The 19,516-nt window shown below is 37.4% G+C and overlaps 2 protein-coding genes across 4 annotated transcripts; both read left to right on the top strand.

Moving 5' to 3' along the window:
- The first annotated feature begins 288 nt into the window (after positions 1-288).
- Positions 289-11,786, top strand: csf3r (colony stimulating factor 3 receptor). 2 transcript variants are annotated; one of them, XM_067511265.1, is made up of 18 exons: positions 289-471; positions 958-1,041; positions 4,413-4,522; positions 5,244-5,318; positions 5,459-5,755; positions 6,194-6,326; positions 6,466-6,632; positions 7,208-7,374; positions 7,528-7,678; positions 7,971-8,047; positions 8,173-8,380; positions 8,477-8,665; positions 8,869-8,970; positions 9,230-9,376; positions 9,461-9,601; positions 9,709-9,805; positions 9,889-9,967; positions 11,002-11,786. In XM_067511265.1, the coding sequence occupies exons 4-18, from the start codon at positions 5,255-5,257 to the stop codon at positions 11,476-11,478; spliced, it is 2,496 nt and encodes an 831-aa protein (XP_067367366.1). In that variant the 5' UTR covers positions 289-471; positions 958-1,041; positions 4,413-4,522; positions 5,244-5,254; the 3' UTR covers positions 11,479-11,786. The 2 variants fall into 2 exon arrangements, with proteins under 2 accessions (XP_067367366.1, XP_067367367.1); XM_067511266.1 differs by lacking the exon at positions 958-1,041.
- Positions 11,787-12,202: 416 nt separating this feature from the next.
- mrps15 (mitochondrial ribosomal protein S15) lies at positions 12,203-17,339 on the top strand. 2 transcript variants are annotated; one of them, XM_067511331.1, is made up of 8 exons: positions 12,203-12,457; positions 15,208-15,270; positions 15,351-15,432; positions 15,529-15,577; positions 15,729-15,813; positions 15,934-15,992; positions 16,506-16,697; positions 16,898-17,339. In XM_067511331.1, exons 1-8 carry the CDS (start codon positions 12,325-12,327, stop codon positions 17,006-17,008), a joined length of 774 nt encoding a protein of 257 aa, XP_067367432.1. In that variant the 5' UTR covers positions 12,203-12,324; the 3' UTR covers positions 17,009-17,339. The 2 variants fall into 2 exon arrangements, with proteins under 2 accessions (XP_067367432.1, XP_067367433.1); XM_067511332.1 differs by having other exon boundaries at positions 12,204-12,457; positions 15,351-15,426.
- Positions 17,340-19,516: the final 2,177 nt, after the last annotated feature.

Here is a 19,516-nt window from a genome sequence, read left to right as displayed (position 1 = left end):
GAATTCCTCCATGCTCTAATATAAACGAAGTGCAGACACCTGTTCAGAAATGTGACATATAATTGATTCAAATTGAAGTGTAATGACTGCTCTTATTACTCCATCTGCAGTCACAAAGGTAACACCTAGATACTGTGACAATGCATAAATGTCTGATATAACCTGTGAAGAAACAGGGAATTTTATCCAGATTAATTTTACTTGCACTGTGAATTTAAACGCCCCACTTTTTCTTCCCACAACACAGTCATGTGTTTCTTCCTGGAAAGAAAGAAGTGAAGTTTCAAAGAATCAGAACGAGGATGTTGCTGCTGCTGCTGCTGCTGCTGCTGCTGCTGCTGCTGCTTGGTTAGCACACACACACACATATGTCCTCGTATCTGAGCTGCTTTGAGACACACTGTTTCATCTGGTGCTATCGGGGCTGATGAGAGCCACTCATCTTTCTTGGTCGGCTGCAGCTGCTGTGTGGTGAGTGGCAAGCTCCTCTGATGGCTCTCCTTTATCTTCACATCAAGTGATTTGCTGCTCCTTTCATTTTGATATTTGTGCCAGATTGCAAAGGGAAACTTTACAAAGTTTCTGGGTGACACATGTTCAGGCTGAGGAGTTGCATCCTCAGCCAGCTTAAGAAGCAAACAACTTAATTTAAAAACCCTTGCTTAATCAGATCTTTTTTCTTCCGTTCTCTATTGTATGTGTGCCATGTATCGCCCTTTGAAGTTTCCTGTCTAATGATGCCAGTGCTTGATTTAACAAACATGAAATAGTACAACTACAGAGGATCTTCACATGTTTAGAATTTCTAAGACATGATAATGTTTTAAAGAGGCTTGAAGGTTGATAAAGAGTTACATTGAAACTTATTGCAGCCTGGTACTAAAGCATTTTGTTTGGACTTTTAAGTTGTAAAACTTATAGTACTTATAGTAATTTTACTGCTTTATTTTAATGTAGGAGTTTTTCCAGCTATTTGTTATTGTGATTGCCATTCGTCCAAATAAGGCTCATGTGCGTGGGAAGGAACATTTGCAACTAAAGGTATGAAAACATGCTTATGTTCTGGTGATCTATCCATTACTAAAGAGGATGTGAAAAAGTCCATATTCTTCATTTTTCGATTTTGGGAATTAAACAAGTGCTGACACAAAAGGTTACAATGTCTAAGTTCACTATGACTAACAATTGGATAAATAGCAAAAAATTTAACTTAAACACTTTTTAGGATTTCTACTTAAAGCACAGTTTTTAGTGTGAGAATTTCGACCGGAGAGAGGAAGTTGTGGCAAGTATGTCATTGCACTCTATGTTCAGGATGTTGCCAAATCCTGAATGTGAGCATTTTGTAACACCCAACGGGAAAGGAAACACATGGTGGCTAGCAAAATGTTTCTTTACACACAGTGGCATGACTCATTGAGACACACAAAAAATATTCAGATAGCATATTTACATCAATATATTCAGACATGATTGGCCAACACACTGAAATTATCCACTCTTACTTTCTCTTTATTTTAAACAAGCCAGATTGTGTTTGTTGACAAAGCACAGTTGACTTTTAATAGCATATCTCTTCTTTCCTTCTCTCTCGCTCTTTCTCTCGATTGCCTTTTGTCAGAGCCACAGGCAATTACCTCTTACAAGTAAGCAGCAACTGTAAAAAAGAAGCAGGGGAAAATGGAGGCCTTTATGCACACTGCTGATAAGAAACAGGGACAAATTCCATTTCTCACACATCAGTAAATGCAGACTCCACCAAATAGTGGGTTAGTGTGGACTGAGGGCAGCGATCTGACACTGAGTTTGAGTGATAGTTGCGAATTATTAAAGTAATACACCCTAGCGTTATGGGGATTACTTACAACTTGACAGTCCAGATGGGAAATTCCTGCCTAAGGGCTGAATTTTGTTCTAGACGGGGAGTACTAGGAAGCATATTAATAGAAATCTAATAGCAAATCATTTTGATTTTGTCTTTGAAGAACACATTGAATTGAACACTCAAGGTCAAAGGTGTTTTATCCTGAGAAGTAAATAGTGACCTGTTTAGATTCTTCAGTTTCTAACCAGAATCAGACAAAGACAGGAAGTGTCTAAATTCTGTGGTCTCCCTTACTGGCTCCGTGTCTGTGCTTGTGATTAAAGAAATCGGTAAGGGTCACCTGTCACCCTGTGTTTTTACTGCAGTGACCAGGAGACTTTTAAATCCAACATTATACAACATTGCATTTGAAATGTTCAGGTGACAAATTTTACTCGTTTTCTTATGATGTTCCTTATTAGAGTCAATCTTACTTTTATTATATATTGTAATTTATGTAAAGTTACTTTTTGAGGAACTTGTACCTAAGTGGGTTATATCCATTTTAGGTTTGCTTTACTTTAACTCCACAACCATTCAGAGGTGAACATCATACTTTTTCCTCCACTACATTTATTTGACAGCTTTTGTTAAAAACAACTTTTTTGCATATATATATATATATATATATATATATATATATATAAAAAAAATAAAAAATATAATAAGACATTAATGAATGGCGATCTATTATTGATTAACCACTTGTCAGTGCATGATGTTGTTTAAAACACCCCAACCTTTACCAACAACTACATTTATCTCTATATTAACACACAAATTTATTTGAACTTTATTTTATTTATTTTTTTAATATACATTTTTCTTTCGGTGCTGTTTAAAATATTTAGGCCTCACATAAGAGGCACTCGTATGAACAGATTTGTTCCTAAATGTCTCCTACCAACGATTTAATAGCGTTTGTTGCACTTGATTAATTAAATTGTGCTGAACTGTCCTACGTGTTATAAACCAATGGACAAATAGGTTTGTGTAAATCGTGGATCTTGGTAAATCTCCGTAAAATCTTGATAAATCTGATGTGCAGCTCATTGTGCAGGACAAGAATCAGAGAAAAATGGGAGAGATTTAAGACAAAAATCCAAACATGTTCATGCATAATGTTTTTTAGTGGAGTACCTGTACTCATGTACGTTTAAGTCGTTTTACAGCATGTACTTAGTACTTCAACATGTCCCAAAAGTAAGGAGTATTTTAGTGAGTACTTAGCATTTCACTTGATCACTGAGTTTATTCCCTTACTGCCAATTCTGACCGTAATGTCTCTACATCCAGAACTTATTTTAAGTTATTTGTTCCATTCTCGTTCAAAAACACGAATGAGCTACACTGAGATACCACAGATGACCATAAAGAAAAACTCATTTCCTAAATTAATCATATTGTCCACAATCCGACACTAAAACCAGCTCGGCATCTTTTCTGTGCATGTTGGGTTAGTTGTCAGCCTGCAGCCTGGATTAGCGTGTTTGTCTATAACATAGACTACAAATATTGTTTTTAAAAAATGATTAAAAATACATCAGCCAAACATATTGCTCAACTACATGACCTTATTGCGGTCAACATATTTTCCACACCGATGGAACAAGGAAATGCTGATTCTGTGCATGTGGGACAACTGTTGTTAAACATATGTTGACATGTTTTGGAATGAACAAACATGTCATCCAATGGAGCAGTGAGTCTCACTGATTTGTATTGGTAATGTTATTGCACAGATGACCGAGATAAACCAGGCTGCGTGCTGACATTTAACAAATGTGATTAGATCAGATTCAGTGATGATTTTAGCATCTGTATCATAACTTTGGACAATATAATTAATTTAGTAAATGACTGAAGTTTTTCTTTAACCCAATTCTGGACTCAAAGACACTGTGGTGAGTAGATGCAATTTCATTGTTAGCTTAATCTCTGCATGGGATGTTTAGAAAATATGTAAGATATAGAAAACCATTACCCTTTTTTTTAAACAATCTGTATGGTATATATAAGTGCTGTATGATATATAAATACAAAGTTCACATTTGAAAATACCTGAATAACTATTTTGTCACCAGGTTGAAAATTCATTTGGTGCCTTTTTTCACCTTTTACCAGATGTATGCTTTATTGCACCTCTAAACACAACCCACAGTGATGTCAATGATTTTTAAGAATTCAGGGAGAGAAAATCTAAAAACCATCATTAATCTTACTCCAAATGTTTTCTTTTGTCATACATGAAATACATTGTAAAATATATTGTAAAAATGTACAAAAGCCAAATGCATGGGTGTGGTTCAACACAGGCACCATTTTGTTTCACATATGTGCTAATATAGTCATGAAATAAAACGGTATGATATTACATCGGAGCTGCAACTGTGCCTATATTGTATGTGAAATAGTATTAGAAGTGTAAAATGGTGTTTCACACATGATGAATTCATGAGATTTTTTTATTGCTGTTGTTTAAATTTTCACTCAACTAATCAGTTGTTTCCACACACCTGAAAACTACTTTTCCTTTCCTCCCATACAGCACAGAGAGACACAGCCATGTGGTGAAGGCATGTACGTGTCTCCTTGGTGGTGCATTGTGAGCTCGCAACTGGCATTGGGTGAATTGTGATTTTTCAGACTTGTGTAATGGTGAGTATTTCAAAAACACAATCCTCAACATTCATTTGAACCTGCGTCAAGCCTGTGCTTGTCACGAATGTGATTGCCCCAACTGATTGTTGAATTTAAAATGTAGGTTGCTGACTCAATATTAGAAGTATAATATGCCTGAGAATTGTTCCCATCTGCTTTGCTTTCAAATCCCCATCTTCTGCTCATTATACATGACCAGTGGGCTATGGAGTGCATCCCCAACAGGTCTGGTTACCTTCTAACAACTGGCAGTTACAATATCGCTGTCTGAGAGATTTATCTCTCTAACAGAATTACAGAAGAGCATAAATACAGTGTGTATGGACAGCAGAGACTTTAGATTGTATTCTGTGACAGCATGGCTAGCCTTTTAATGTCCTCTGTGTAATCTTGTCCTTAAATGTGGCTCCAGGCTGGCATGATTGCTGATTTGTTTATGTCATGTGTCAGTGAACAGACTCTTTCACTGCTTTGGGAGGCAGTGAATGCATGCATCTAGCTGTCTGTGTATACAGAAAAACTCATTCATTATGGAAATCACCTTCTTTGTCACATCAACCGATGATGTCTTTTGCAGCAACAAACGTTGTCGCTCTCAGTTCCTCCCTCACACGGTGCAACATTTCACTCGTAAAGAACATGAATTCAAAAATTACTTTGATAGAGCATGAAACATGGCAATTAATGAATGATGCATTTCATTTTGGCTGCCTTACAGGTGTTATCATCATGATACCCACATTGGTGTCAGTGGTTGTAATACTGGTGGCATTTCTGAATGGAGTGCAGAATGGTGAGTGTTTCCTTGATATTGACGTAGCAAATCTGATTGAAAGACAGAAAGAAAATTGTTATTAAAACTTCTGTGCAGACTTGGAGTCAGTCAACACACTATTCAACAATGTACATTTAAATTGATTTTCTCATTGCTAGAGGATAACATACAACCATGCGCGAAGGTCCAGACGTCCAGTTCAGTGGTGCCTTTGGGGTCACCTGTCACAGCCACCTGTTTCATTAGAGACGACTGCCCCCTGGTCATTGGACAAGCTGTTCATATAGAGTGGCACCTTGGTAATCGCTTTATTCCCAGCAGCCCTGTGGCCAGTGAGAGCGGGAGCATTTCCAAGGTTGTTATACCAAACTTCAATCACACCAGGGCATTCCTCACCTGCTGCATCCAGGCATCTCTCCTTCAAGTAGTCGGAGGAGTGGAGATCAGAGCTGGATGTGAGCGAAATCCCTCTTTCTTTTTTAAAACATGCCGTTATAATCATTTCATCACTAGTTTATCTATCCCAAGTTGAAAAGCAAACTAGAAAGAATTAGGCATATTTGTTCATTTAACTTTAAAGCAGTAAGGAACTTTTAATAGTCATACTGGCCTTAATATAATGAACATTTTAATTAACTTTTTCCATCAACTAGATCATAAAAAGACTTGACATTGTTTAATAGATCAATGAACAAATAGAGAAATGTATAGCTAAAACAAAGATTGCATCAAAAGAATGAATTATTACATCAAAATGAAACCCCACTTTTTAATGTGGACTAATTCTAACTCTTCTTTAATCTGTGTTATTTGCTGTAACTTTAGTTTTACTTACCACTTTCCTTAACCACTCTGTCAAAAAGCCTTAATTAACTTGTTTTTTTAATCCATAGATCCACCAGAAGCACCACAGAATCTCAGCTGTCAGACAAACCTCACCACTCCTAACACCCTGACCTGTAGCTGGAGCCCTGGGCGGCAGCAGACCCATCTGCTCACAAAGTACACCCTCCACACAGAGATAAGGTATAATAATCAGGAATACACTGAAACATTTACCAGCACGCATGCATCATGTTGGTGTCAAGAATAATTCAAGTGTCAATTACAAAAATACCTGTGATTATGTAACTGTGTTTCCCACATTATGATTTCCTCAACACAGGGAATCAAACGAGAACCGTACATATGAGCTGCAAACAGGAGCCGACCACTATATCATACCTCGTTCTGACTTTGTCCTGTTCTCTGAAATGAAAGTGTACATTAAGGCGGATAATGAACTTGGTGAAGCAACCTCAGTACCTGTTGTTCTGGAGCCTGTTAGTGCAGGTGAGAAGTGTAGAAAATCACAGACTGTGTTTTGCCCACGCAGTGATCTCCATCAGAGATTAATTTCCTGGCAATGCTCTCCTACTTTACAACCATCTTTAATTCTACTTCTCCATTTTCTTTCACAATCTAATGTTGCCTCATACTGTGCTTCTAATGTATCACCATCAAGTCACAGCTTTTGTAGGATAACATGCATTTTGTAGGTTTGTTTTTTTTTTAAAACTAATACAATGCAACATGGATGCAGAAAAGAACTGTGATGTGATTTTGCTTATCAAACCACAAAGATCAAGCAGGGTATTATTTCCTTCCACAGTTTTTGTTTAAATCTAACAGCTTCAGAACAGCTGTTAATTAGTTCAACTTCTGGATTTTTTTACAAATTCTGGATGTAATTATTTTCTGAACAGAACTGATGGATAGCTGTGTGATTCAAATGTGATGGTAATGCATGAAAGGCACAAAATGGGGGTAATATCATCTAAAGCTTTTCTGTGTAGATTCAAACTTAATTAAAAAAAAAAACATTTAAATTGCATGGGGTATTTGCTTTGTTGGGTGGTTTATTTCAGCTAAGTTTGACCCACCAAAGATTCTGAAGGTTGAAACGGTGCCCAAAATGTACGGCTGCCTGAAGCTGAGATGGAACTTGTCACAGCACCAATCCTGGATGTCTGTCTACCGCCTCAACCTGGAAGTCCGACTTAAGCCTGCAGAGAGTAGTCAATGGAGTAAACCGGTGAGTACAAATAAGTTGAGTGTTTTTGTAACCTGAAAGCTTAGGTCATGGACAGAGTAGCTATAAGCACCTATATGGTAATATAACCTGCCTGTTGTTCCTAACGTGTTTGCCTGGAATCATATGGTTTGTATGCTCTGTCACATATGCTAGATCCTGGGGAGCCCGGTTAAACCAACCAGACCTGTGGACCTGTGTCATCTCCACCATGGGACTCAGTATTTTGCCCAGATTAGAGTCAGCTACCAGCAGAGCCCCTGGAGTGAATGGAGCAGCAGCCAGTCAGGAGTCACCTTGGAGAGTGGTAGGGCTGAGATCAATTTACAGTGACACCATCAGTCATTCTAACATTTTCCAATCTATTATCTTTTCTTCCATTTCCTGGTCTTTTCAATATACGCTAATGTCATGTTCTACATCTCCCATTGCTATGCTCTATAGCACAGGCTGAATTGATGTATTGAGTTTTGCTGCACACTCTGGCACTGAATCCATAGACCTGTCTTGTGTAGAGAAGTTTTACTTTTTAAAGTGTGAGAAGAAAAAGGCAGGCTTTTGACAAGCTGTGAAGCTGACAGCCGTCTCTTTCTTTTCAGCTCCCACTGGACGCCTAGATTCCTGGATGAAGGTATCAGGGGATCACATGCACAAACAGCTCCACATGTTTTGGAAGGTACACACATCACACATGTTGCTTGACACCTGTCACAAACTGATGTTTTCTGTTGTAACTCTGGCTGATTGTGTGAGGTCTATCTTTAAAATATCTTCTCAATTTTGTTTCTCCCTCTGTTTTAGCCATCAAAACAATTTCGTGCCAATGGCCAAAATGTGTCATACATTGTCTCAGTGCAAGCATCTCCAGGAGAAAAGGGCAAAGTGTGCTCTACAATGGGAAATTACTGTACTTTTCAGCTTCCCAGTAAAGCTAAGAAAGTTTATCTGAGAGCTGTAAATGCGGCAGGGAAATCCCGTCCCACTGAAGTTCAGATTTCCCAAACTAAAGGTGAAAGTCACATGCTTTAATTGTTTAAGAATATGGCTCAAGTATGATACAGTATATTTTTATTATAATGTGCATAACATGTTTTTGTGCACGTAGCTCGTTGGGTGATATCAAACATCACAGCCATCCCTCGTGGTGACCATTCCCTTCTGGTTCAGTGGCAAAGCAATGATACCTTTTGTCTCACTGGTTATGTGGTTGAATGGAGACCTCTGTTAAAATCCGATTTGTCTCTCATCCAGTTTGAAATTGCAGACCAAAACCAGTCCAGCCTTGTTATATCAGGTATGTTTTATATTGCAGGTTTTAAACTTTCGTGTGCTTCTTATTTTACTGGTTTTCCTAATCTGGTTTTCATCCTGAGCCACAAGAATTCAAACAATCACTTGTGTGCATGAGCTTCAGTTTCCTGTGCATGCCCTGCCTGTACACACTGTTAGAAGCTCATGGGTGCTGATCCACTCTAACCTCTTCACTCTCATCAATAGGCAGCATTGAGCCCTACAAGCCCTATGGGATCTCTGTGTATCCCAGGTTTAAGGATGGGATAGGCCCTCCTAAGACAGTTAATGCCTATTCGAGACAAAAGGGTAAGTCACCAAAAACTCCAGGAGGATCACACAAAGAGCAGGCAGAGGTGTGAGTCTGAGTGTGTCAGCTTTGAAGAGGGAGAAAATAGTTTGCCACATCAGTAAGAGAAAAAAACAACGTATTGTGCAGGAGCAGCTGATGTGTGATGGAATAATGCCCTCTTGTGGATATAAGTGAATAATCATTGTTGCTGCCCTTAATCTCAAAACTGCTGTTCTTGTAACAAACACTCACGAAAAATGTATTTTATTTTTAAAGCTCCATCCATGGCTCCAAAAATAAGAATGAAAAAGACCTGGCGGTCACATATTGAGCTTACCTGGGATGAAATACCATTAGGCCAAAGAAATGGAGTTATTCAGAGCTGCAGAGTCTTTTACTGGGCTAAGGAGGGACCCATTAACGGTAGGTGAAATGACTTAATTTTGCTTTTCTAAACGATTATTTGTATTTGATGCCATCTGGTGTTTTTTGTGACTTTTCTTTCAGTTGTCAATGTTGACCCGGAGGAGAGGAGGGTGATTCTGAAAGACCTTAACACTGTGTCCCTGTATGAAGCTTTCATCATGGTTAGCACATCTGGTGGAAGCCTAAATGGGTCAACCATTCATTTTGAAGTCGAGCCCTTTGGTTTGTATCGTTATTTCATGGTTTTTGGAAATGTGACCAAGAGATTAAAAGAATATGTAATTTCTTTTTAGATGGTTAATTCACAATGTGTATTTTTGTCTTCTTAGATGCAGTTACCATTGTCATGATTGTAATGGTGACTGGTGTTGGATTGTCATTGTTCATCATTGTCATGGTCATGACTTGTTTCTCCAACCACAAAACGTGAGTCATTTTAAATCATTTAAACTGAAAGGCTGTTAACTGTATTTTAACACATTTCGGTTCCCCTTTTATTCTATCCACAGGCTAAAAGGGCGATTTTGGCCTGTTGTTCCTGATCCAGCTAACAGCAGCATCAAAAGATGGACATCGGAATCAACAGAGGTGCAAAATAATTGCTCAAATGTAATAACCTGTGGTTCACCCTGAATCAAGAATCAATCACTCAAGAATGAGTCTTCTGAGATATATATCACATGAAGGTCCTTTCAGTTTTACAGAGATGTTTAGCCTCTTTCAGCTAGTTCTTTTGGTGTAGTTTGGTGTAGTATTTGGGTTTCCTGTCATTATTGTTTAGATGTTGTTTTTGGTCAGAAAAAATTATCTTTGTCAACCATAGACTGTCTGAACAACAAATAGCATGGGAACTATCAGCAAGTGGCTGGTGAGCATAGTGACGTATTACATTACATTACATTTAGTCGTTTAGCAGAGGCTTTTATCCAAAGCGACTTATAAGTGAGGTACAAGCCAAGCAAAAATCTAAGTCAAGGAGAAGACATCAAAGCAAACTATTTACATTTCATGAGACGCAAGTGCAAGAAAGAGCAGAAAGGAAGTTTTTTTTTCACCTATGGTTAACCACACAGATGAAGCATCCCCTTCTTATTCCGGCTGAAACAAAGACATTTCAACACTTTCAGACCAAATTTAACCCACACCTTTGGTCTACATTTACACTCTGCTGCAGACGAATCACCTATAATAAACTTATGTTTGTTTTTCCGTCTCCCCGGAAACGTCTTACGTGCCTTTCAACTTACATTGGTTAGCAACCAGTTTGTGTTTTATTTATCTCATTATAATTATAGGAATAATATAGGAGAAAAAGAGTAGTTTTTATTTCTGTAGAAACTGAAGGAGATTAAATATAGTATTGACCCGAAAAACATGCAGTGCTACAGGATTAGAAACAGCAGTGCTAATGTGACTGTGTATCTGCTGAGAAGGTGAACAAACACCAACTTTATTTAGAAATGTATAGCTTGTTACACCAAATGACCAGAAAAACCTTATTGCTGCTTTACGACACATACTGTATATTTACGAAAATGAGATTTACTGAATGTGAAATAAAGGCACTGTACCTTGTGATTTATTAATGAAACATTGGTAAATAATGTAATTTCCTTTTACAGGATACCCATCCTTCCTGGGACAATGAGGAGCCCAATCCAATATACTTGTCCCACCTCAGCTTCTTAGATCTGCCTATAAAACTAAGCAAGGAGGAGGATGACCTTTGGTTAAATGATGCAGAGGACACCAGTGACCTGGGAGAGTCCATTTGCGGTTCACCATGTATCCCTGGGTACTCAAACAGTGGCTCTGTTCCATATGCCACTGTGATTTTCTCTGGTCCATGCATCAGCCCTCCGCCTAAAGAGCCTCACTTCTACCTGCGCTCTGAATCTACACAGCCCCTCTTGGAGACTGAGGAATCCTTCAGTCCAAAGTGCTACCAGAATATAGGAACAGATGAGATGCAAAGAGAACAATGTTTTTTTGGACCGTGCGATGATTACGTACCTGAAGGAGAGCCAGACCCTGTCATTCACTGGGATGACTTTCCTTTTCTACAAGCATTAGTCATGAATGATACTGAAAATGACTAAAAACACTTTGCTTATTAAAAGAATGACTGAAATGCAAGGTATTCAACCTGAGATTGTATGAAAAGCTGATTTTAGTAAGTTGATTCAACATTCACAGCTGTAAATGTAACTGATTAACTAACTACGCTGTAACTACGCTGAAATTACTTTGATATACTGTATATTACTTATGATGTCTATGCTTTGTATGCACCTCACTTTGTAAATAGGTCGCTCATTTGTTAAAACTTACTACAGAAAAAGTACATTCTTGAGATGATTAGGTGTTTACTTTATTAAAGCAAATAAAAACAGATTTCTTTTACCTCTCCCACTGACTGATTATTCAGTTCCTCTAAATTTGGTTTATATTCATTATTATAGGTTTAAAAATCATCATTAACTTATACAGGATCTTCAGAAATAAGACATTTTCAAGATGCTGTACACATCCAAGTAAGGTAGGTTAAAATGTGTAAAGAACTTCATTTGTTTGATTGAAAAATATCACAAAATTTTTCCTTTCCCTTTATACTACTCTACTTTTCATTGTCTCGTATTTTTATACTTTTTGAATTCCTTCTCCCTACTTAATGTATTTTTATTGATGGATTTTTAGACTACAAAAAACGGATTGCACTTACCGCTTGTTTCGGTTTTCTGTCGTTTTGTCGTATTAGCTTCTCTATCGATGTGTTCTGGGATCGTTAGCTTTCCCTGGGAAACAACTTCCCCCGTCCTCCTCGCTCGACTGCTTTAGCCCTTTCAAAATGGCGAGCCTCATGTAAGGGTCGAGTTCGTTTACCTGACACATTTCACGTCGTTTTTATACAGTCTTTTTTTCCCCTTGGTGGCTCTCCTGACAACATGTTCACAAACGTGGCTCTGCGGACCGTCCTGAAATCCTCAGCTGGTCTTTTGCGAGAGAGCGGCTCTGCTGCGTCGGTCAAAATGTGGACATGCAGCTCTGCTTTATTATCAGGACTCAGCGTTACCTGTGGTGAGTGTCAGTGAGAGGAAAGCATGTGAAAGCTGCCCTAAAGTGGATCTTTACTCAGCTAAATGCTCATTAAGCTGGACACTGTTGGCAGAGCTGCAGTGGTAACGCACACAGAAAAAAACAGCTCACTGCAAGCTGCTAGATATCACCTTAGGGAGCTCTTTCAGGGTCAAAAGCTTAAAAACAATTGCTGCATCTTATTTAAAAGAAGACTGGATTCTTAACTAAAGGTAACCATGACAGAAATTATGTATTCCCCAGAGAAAATACAGCACAACAATGACTCTGTCAGCATACATTTCAGAAAAAAGAAAATGGCATTTTTAAATGTATCACATAAATTATCACCTTTGAGAAGCTGCTACCAGAAAATACCAGAAAAACCAGACTATTTCTTTTTATAATTATTTTTTCATTTTCTTTTAGTTTGATCATATGAATCATGCCAGTAAAATATCTTTATAATAACTGTTTTCCATTTAGAAACAGGAATGCCTTAGAAACACAGCCCTGCAAATATGGCTGGTCTACCTCTTAATTAAATGTGGTCATAAAAAATCTTAAAATACTGTATTCTGGTTTCCAAAGAAGCCTCTGACTTTATGCAAAAGCCCTAACTTTACCTGATAGATATCTTTAAATATGTTCTCTTCCCTGCCACGCTGGGTCATTTTAGTTATTGCTCACTAAAAAAAGGCATAGAAGAAACAAATGTGCTTTTTTCCTACTTTGTGCTGACGCATATTTTGAAATGGGTACAAGGAGATTCATGTGTATATTTGAGTGTAAAATCTTTACCTTTTATTATTGTAGTTATAACTTGTTTTTAATTGAATTATGGACTGTGTGGAGACCTAAAATACACAGTGTTGCAGTGAGCATGTGGGAGATTTTGACTAATGCTGGTGACGTTTTAGAAGTGGCAGAACACACAGTAGCTGCGTATGTATGCCACTGCAAACCGCACAGACTGCTCATGCTGACTACCACAACATTAAAAACTGACACGAGCTTTTAATGTTGTTGCTGATGTGTAAAAACTACATGTTGGGTTGGTGTGACAAGAGGTCCTGCACCATCAGACCTGTAGTAAACACAAAATAAGCCTTTCATATTGTGCAAGTGATTTTAGTAAAGACATCATCATCATTTTAATTTGTCCATATGTTCTCTGCCATCCTACCAGGTTCAGGCCATGCTTACTTAAATAATTATATCATTAGAAAATATTGTCGGTATACAGCTAGGATGTATTGAAAAATGTATATAATAAAAAATAATCTAGTGGCTTTGCTTGTGTTCTGTATGCTATTACAAAAGCGACTTGAGTCTCACAGTAAACCTAGTTTTCAAAATGTAAATATTGTTAAATTATTTTGACACATGCCCCGTCTCTGTACCTTGACATTTGGTCACTCGAGAGCCTTTTGTCACTTTTAGTGTTCCAGTGTAGTTGCCTACTCTTCTACTGTTCATTTTGGTCACAGCAGGAGCCGCTATACTTTCAGTAACGCCCTCAAGACTACTATAACGTGATAACCCATTTTCTCATCATTGTATCCTATTTTCAGTTGCATGACAGTCACAGATGGAAGCTTTATTAACAGACCCGCCTAATAATAAGTTTTCATCTTTCTGAAAACCATTGCTCTCAAATAAGTGCAAATGCAGAGCAATCATGAGCCACAATGTCATTTATAAACCATCTTTTTAATCCAATAACCTAACTACTTTGGTTAGCACTACAGTTTGTAGTGTGGAAAACAAATTAACAATAAGCAGGCCCCACTGTCTGAAAAATGTAATTATTGACGGCCTAGCTTGCATTGCATGTGAGTTTGCTTTTTTACTTTACATACTGTGACTGGTTCTAATGAACAGAGGACTGAGAAATAATAACAGCTGCAGTACATCATATTGCTAGTTGTACATTTGTACAGATTTGTGATAGAGCAAATAACCACAAGTATTTTAGAGGAAATTACAACATTTTGATGTTTTAATGATACTCACAATAAAAACCACTCTCCTCTCACCATCTGATATGAGCATAGTTGCGTTTTATCTAGGCCATTGGGTACAGATTACCATAGTTGTGCTCCTCAAATCATGCAGCTTGAACTTCCAGATCAGTTGCATCTAGAAGTTTGAGTCAAAAGTCTTCTCACGCTATAGGTCATAATTTTTTCACAATTGAGTCTGCATTGGGCATGAATAAACAAAAGGATTCTGAACTAACTTCTGACAGGAATAAAAATCTGCTGTTTTATTCGTTTTGTTGGTGGGGCCATCAGATGCTAAAATGTGAAAATAATAGACCACCCTTTCCTTTTAAACCTTTATTCCTGCTTTATCAAATGTTCAGTTTAAAATTAGATATCATCTTGGAATTTGGAAGCATTATAAGACCTGGGAAGTCTTGGCCCTATGAATGATCTGTTTATTTGCCGTATTTCTTGGCTATTATGCAGTGAAGGAAATAATAGGGTTCGTTGAATATAAAGCTTTATGGTTTACAAAAGCAGAAATCTACCAGTGACCATATTACTTTACCGAATATCTTGAACAGCAGCTTAAGTGCTCTTTATCATGCGTCTTTGTGTGCTGGCCTAAAAGAGATTTCTTTATGCAAGACTTGACATGTAAACCAGCTTGTGAGACCCTTGCATCTTGTCAAAGATGATGTGATTTGAATAATTCTGTCCAAAAATTAAATTTCTTTTCCTCTTTTTTGGGGGGGGGATCTGCAGGATGTTTTACTGTTCCCCCACCAGTGAGATATTATGCTCGAGCTGCAAAGAAAACCAAGATGGGTATGTCGTGAGGCTGCTTTGTCACAAAACAATTTTTTGACCTTAGAATTGTTTTTATTTGAACCGTCTGTCTCTTTCAGGCCCTGAGAGCCAACTCAGTGATCTACCTCCAACAATGATGAAGATGGATTACTTAGCCGTACCCCTCGCCCAAACGTTGGCGTGCATACAATTTTCATGCACACATTTTTATTTACAATTTAAATATGTCTAAGGGGTATGCACTGCTTTTCTAACAGTTGTGTTGTCTATTAATAGGACTGATGATCTAGTCAAAAGGCTACTCTCATTGGAGCTAGCAAGTCATGTAAGTGGTCTTGTATCAACAGACTGACTTCTCACGTTTTACTCTATTTTTGTCTATAATTATGATGCCAATGATTGCTTTTATTAAAAAATAAATAAAATGAAAGCGAGTCATAAAGATGTAGTTTATTACTCCATGTCTATGTCCTCAGAGTGAAAAGCTACAGCTGAAAAAGGAACAGCTTATTGCAAAAGTCCAGAGAGATGAGAATGATCGAACTTCAGTGGAAGTCCAGGGTCTGTTGCTACTTCTTAGTTTTAAAAATGTGTGTTATCGCTGAAATACAAAAATAGGATATAGGAAGCCAATTTCAATAGTATACTGTTTAAATGCTGTTTTACTGTCTTGTCCTCCAGTGGCTATTTTAACAGCAAGAATTCGAAACTACCAAGAGCACTTGCAGAAACATCACAAGGTGAGTGAAAGGGTTGAATCAACATAAATTTAATTTAATTTTCCTCCTCCTCCTCCTACATTGTATTAAAAAAAAGCAGCTAGATGATGTAACATGTTTTAGGTCAGTTTACTTGCACCACAAGAACTTTGACGTATGAATGCATCTTTATGTTTCATCTCTCTTCCTTTGGTGTCAGGCATACATGAACTACAGGATATCCTGTATACTCCCCCACATTAAAAAAGAACATGTGTACCACAGCCATAGTCGGAAATTTCCATGTTGCATCACATGTTGAGCTTTTTCTGTTACATATGACTTGACAATTTACGTAGAAAACTTTGGAGTGTTCCTTATGAGCAAATTAGTGAATGAATTGGAGTCCCTATATTCCTCATGCACCTATTTTGGAATGTAGTCCAACCCCTTATTTTGGGTGTTCTTTTTTTGTTTTAGTTTTTTTTGTTGTTGTTGTTGTTATTGTTGTTGATTTTAATAAAAAAATAATTTTGTATTTTATTTTTATTTCAGGACAAAGCTAACAAAAGGCGAATGCTCATGGCCATCGACCAAAGAAAAAAGCTTTTAAAACACCTTAGGCTTGTTCGATACGATGCCTTTGAGAAAGTGTGTGAACAGCTTGGCATCACCTACACCTTCCCACCAGAGTACTATAGACGGACCACCCGTCGCTGGCTGGCCAAAAAGGCTTTCTGCATTAAGGTAGCTAGCAAAGCTAGATTTTAATATATACTGTTTTTTTTAATACTGACAAAAGATTTATATCCAAAGACCTGCAACCTTTTACAAAACTTCCACGTTATTGAAAAAGTAGTATCGTGCCTTTTCTCATGCACATTGCAGATTGAGGTTAAAGGTTTTACATCAGGCCTCCCCTGACACTTGGTCATGTCTCTTCACAGGTCTTCAAAGAGGTGCAAAAGCAGAAAGCAGAACAGAGACTGAAGATGAAGCAAGGTTTAGCTTCCACAAACACAGAACCAGACAAGAAAAACGCTGAAAAGACACAATAAAAGACAATATATACTGTATATACATTACAACATTTTATTCCCACATTAACAGTAATGTGGGATGTCGATAATTCCCCTTTTCTCACGTTACTGTTTTGCTTTTCCTTTCAGATTGATGTTAGAATTGTCTTAAAATAAAGTGATGTTAAAAGCAGAATGTGGGAAATTTACTTGTGCTGAACTGTTACTGTATATTAAATGCACAATTTAAGTTGTATATCCGAACAAGTGAGGGCACCATTTGATCTCATTCGTGCAAAGGTATGAAGTAAAGTAAAGAACTTAAATAAACCAGGCATTAAAAAATGAAAAATAAACTTGGTAAAACTTGGTTTGATGATGGTTTATTTTATAGCTATGTCTTCATCTAAAAAGATGGGTACTGCTTACTTTAGATTGACACAGTCAGAAAAACTTTTTTTTCATGTTATATGAACACTTATTGGTAGTTTTCATAACATTTATTACCACGTTGTTTGAGTTTATAGCACATTGGCTTTAGAGCTGGTCTCTAGAGGAAATGCCATTAAATAGCCATAGCAAGTGAAGTAGAAGGAATAACATGAATAACGTACAATATAATGTATCAAAATACATAATTCCTACAATAAACATTTGAGAAATGTTAATGTTAATATTTGAATTGATTGATGTATTGGTTTTTATAAAACTAACCAATTTGGAGGCAGCACAGCTGGATTGCTACATTCTATTACATGGTCTGCACTTATATAGTGCTTTTCTGACTATTGGCACTCAAAGCACTTTACACTTTACTTATTCACCCATTCGCACTCACAGTCTCACACACACACGCACACACTGATGGGGGAGCTGCTATGCACCTGGCCAGCGTTCACTGTGGGCAACTAACCTAGGGGTTCGATGTCTTGCTTGAAGACACTTCGACATGTGACTAGAGGAGCCGGGGATCTAACCAACAATTGGTGGACGACTGCTCTAACTTTCTGCACCACAGTCGCCCCCTGACCTAACAATTGATTCCATTTTTAACACTACTTACTGAGAGCACTGGGTGTATAGGCTTAGTCATATTCCATTACTCTTTCAAGCCATTTCATCCCTAAGAGTCAGTATAATGACTCATTGACCCTGATGTTAATTTAATACAGGACCCTCGTGATTCATGTCAAAATTTACATTTGTTTTACAAGACCTTTAGTGTTTAAATAAGTAACGCAAATGGAATCAGCACAAACTACTCACCTTGTCTGGGCCCAAATCTCATCCTACAAGGTATCAGTATGAATAAGTGGCTGCAAATGTGTAGGTTATGTGTATGAAAGTTTATTTAATGTTTAATGTGGTGTTTTGCATTGTGACTATGCAACAACCTAATTTCCCATGGGGAAAATAAAGTGTCTATACAAGGGACAAGCTGCAGTGGTGAGGCGGTTGATCAACTTTCAGCTAAGTGTCAAAAAGGATGTGATGCATTTGTGGGTGCCATATAGCATGGTCTAAAAAATCTAACAGCTCTGTGAGTTCCCTGACCTGTAGCGATCTCATGCGAGATTGAATAAACCATTTAAATCCAACACGCTAACAGATGTGAGTGCCATTGATCTGTAGCTAAAGCAAAGCAGCACTTCTCGTTAATGCTTTGAGTTTGTCAGTGAATCACCAGAGATCTTTGTCTCCCCCAGAAGCAACAGTTTGTTGGCAAACCAGCAGTTCACAGCTCGAGCTTGACACAGCTTCCTGTGTGGTACGCACTTGTCAGTTTGATCAGCAGGAGTCCACACTTGACAACCTCTTCTGGTAAGTGACACTTCTTTTTCCTCTTTCAGTACATTCACTTCAAAATTAATTTAGTTTAAATGATACTAATTTTAAAGTGTACTTTTTTGTTCATATTTGTATTTTAAAGGTTTTTGCAATCACATTAAACACGTTTTGGAAGCAATGATAAAAGATAAGAAGCCTTCACGTGTGCAGTCTTTTGTACTTTGCAGTTCACTTCAATTAATACCATAATAGGCATTTGCTTAGATTTGTATTTATTAGATTAAATATATAGCTCATATACATATAACTATGAATATTTATCAATGGTGACAGTTTGAATGTGCCCAAATAACATACTTTTAATGCCAGTATAGACGAGTATGGTTGAGAACCGTCTTAGTTAACATAAATAACTAGTTAATAGACTGTACACTGGAAACAATCATCAAGGGTAAAATTCTAAAGTGAGCTAGTCTATGCAGTTCTGTAAACATATAAAATATTTCAACTCTACCATATTTTACATCTGTGTCCCAAAATAATAATATTAATAATATAATAATAATATTAATATTTTCTCGGTTTGGTTGTGTCTGTTTCTTTTTGGAACTTTTATTTCTTGCACACTGATGTGATAAGACATTTTTGAAAACATACTGTATTTGTGATGCAAATCATCAACTAATTAACTAGTATGTAAATCTAAGGCTTTGAAACACCACAAACCAGAGTTTCAGTCTGTTATAAGGAAGTGAAAGG

The sequence above is a fragment of the Channa argus genome, chromosome 7, assembly GCF_033026475.1.
Source record: "Channa argus isolate prfri chromosome 7, Channa argus male v1.0, whole genome shotgun sequence".
NCBI lineage: Eukaryota > Metazoa > Chordata > Actinopteri > Anabantiformes > Channidae > Channa > Channa argus.
The sequence above is the reverse complement of the archived record's forward strand: the minus strand, read 5'-3'. Positions and strand labels throughout refer to the sequence as shown.

Coding starts and splice junctions, on each gene's coding strand:
- csf3r (XM_067511266.1), top strand. CDS start 5,255: ATGATACCCACATTGGTGTCAGTGGTTGTAATACTGGTGGCATTTCTG. Junction 6,327..6,465: donor ACCCTCCACACAGAGATAAG/GTATAATAATCA, acceptor TCCTCAACACAG/GGAATCAAACGAGAACCGTA. Junction 9,968..11,001: donor GGACATCGGAATCAACAGAG/GTGCAAAATAAT, acceptor TTCCTTTTACAG/GATACCCATCCTTCCTGGGA.
- mrps15 (XM_067511331.1), top strand. CDS start 12,325: ATGTTCACAAACGTGGCTCTGCGGACCGTCCTGAAATCCTCAGCTGGT. Junction 15,271..15,350: donor TGCAAAGAAAACCAAGATGG/GTATGTCGTGAG, acceptor TGTCTCTTTCAG/GCCCTGAGAGCCAACTCAGT. Junction 15,578..15,728: donor CATTGGAGCTAGCAAGTCAT/GTAAGTGGTCTT, acceptor CTATGTCCTCAG/AGTGAAAAGCTACAGCTGAA.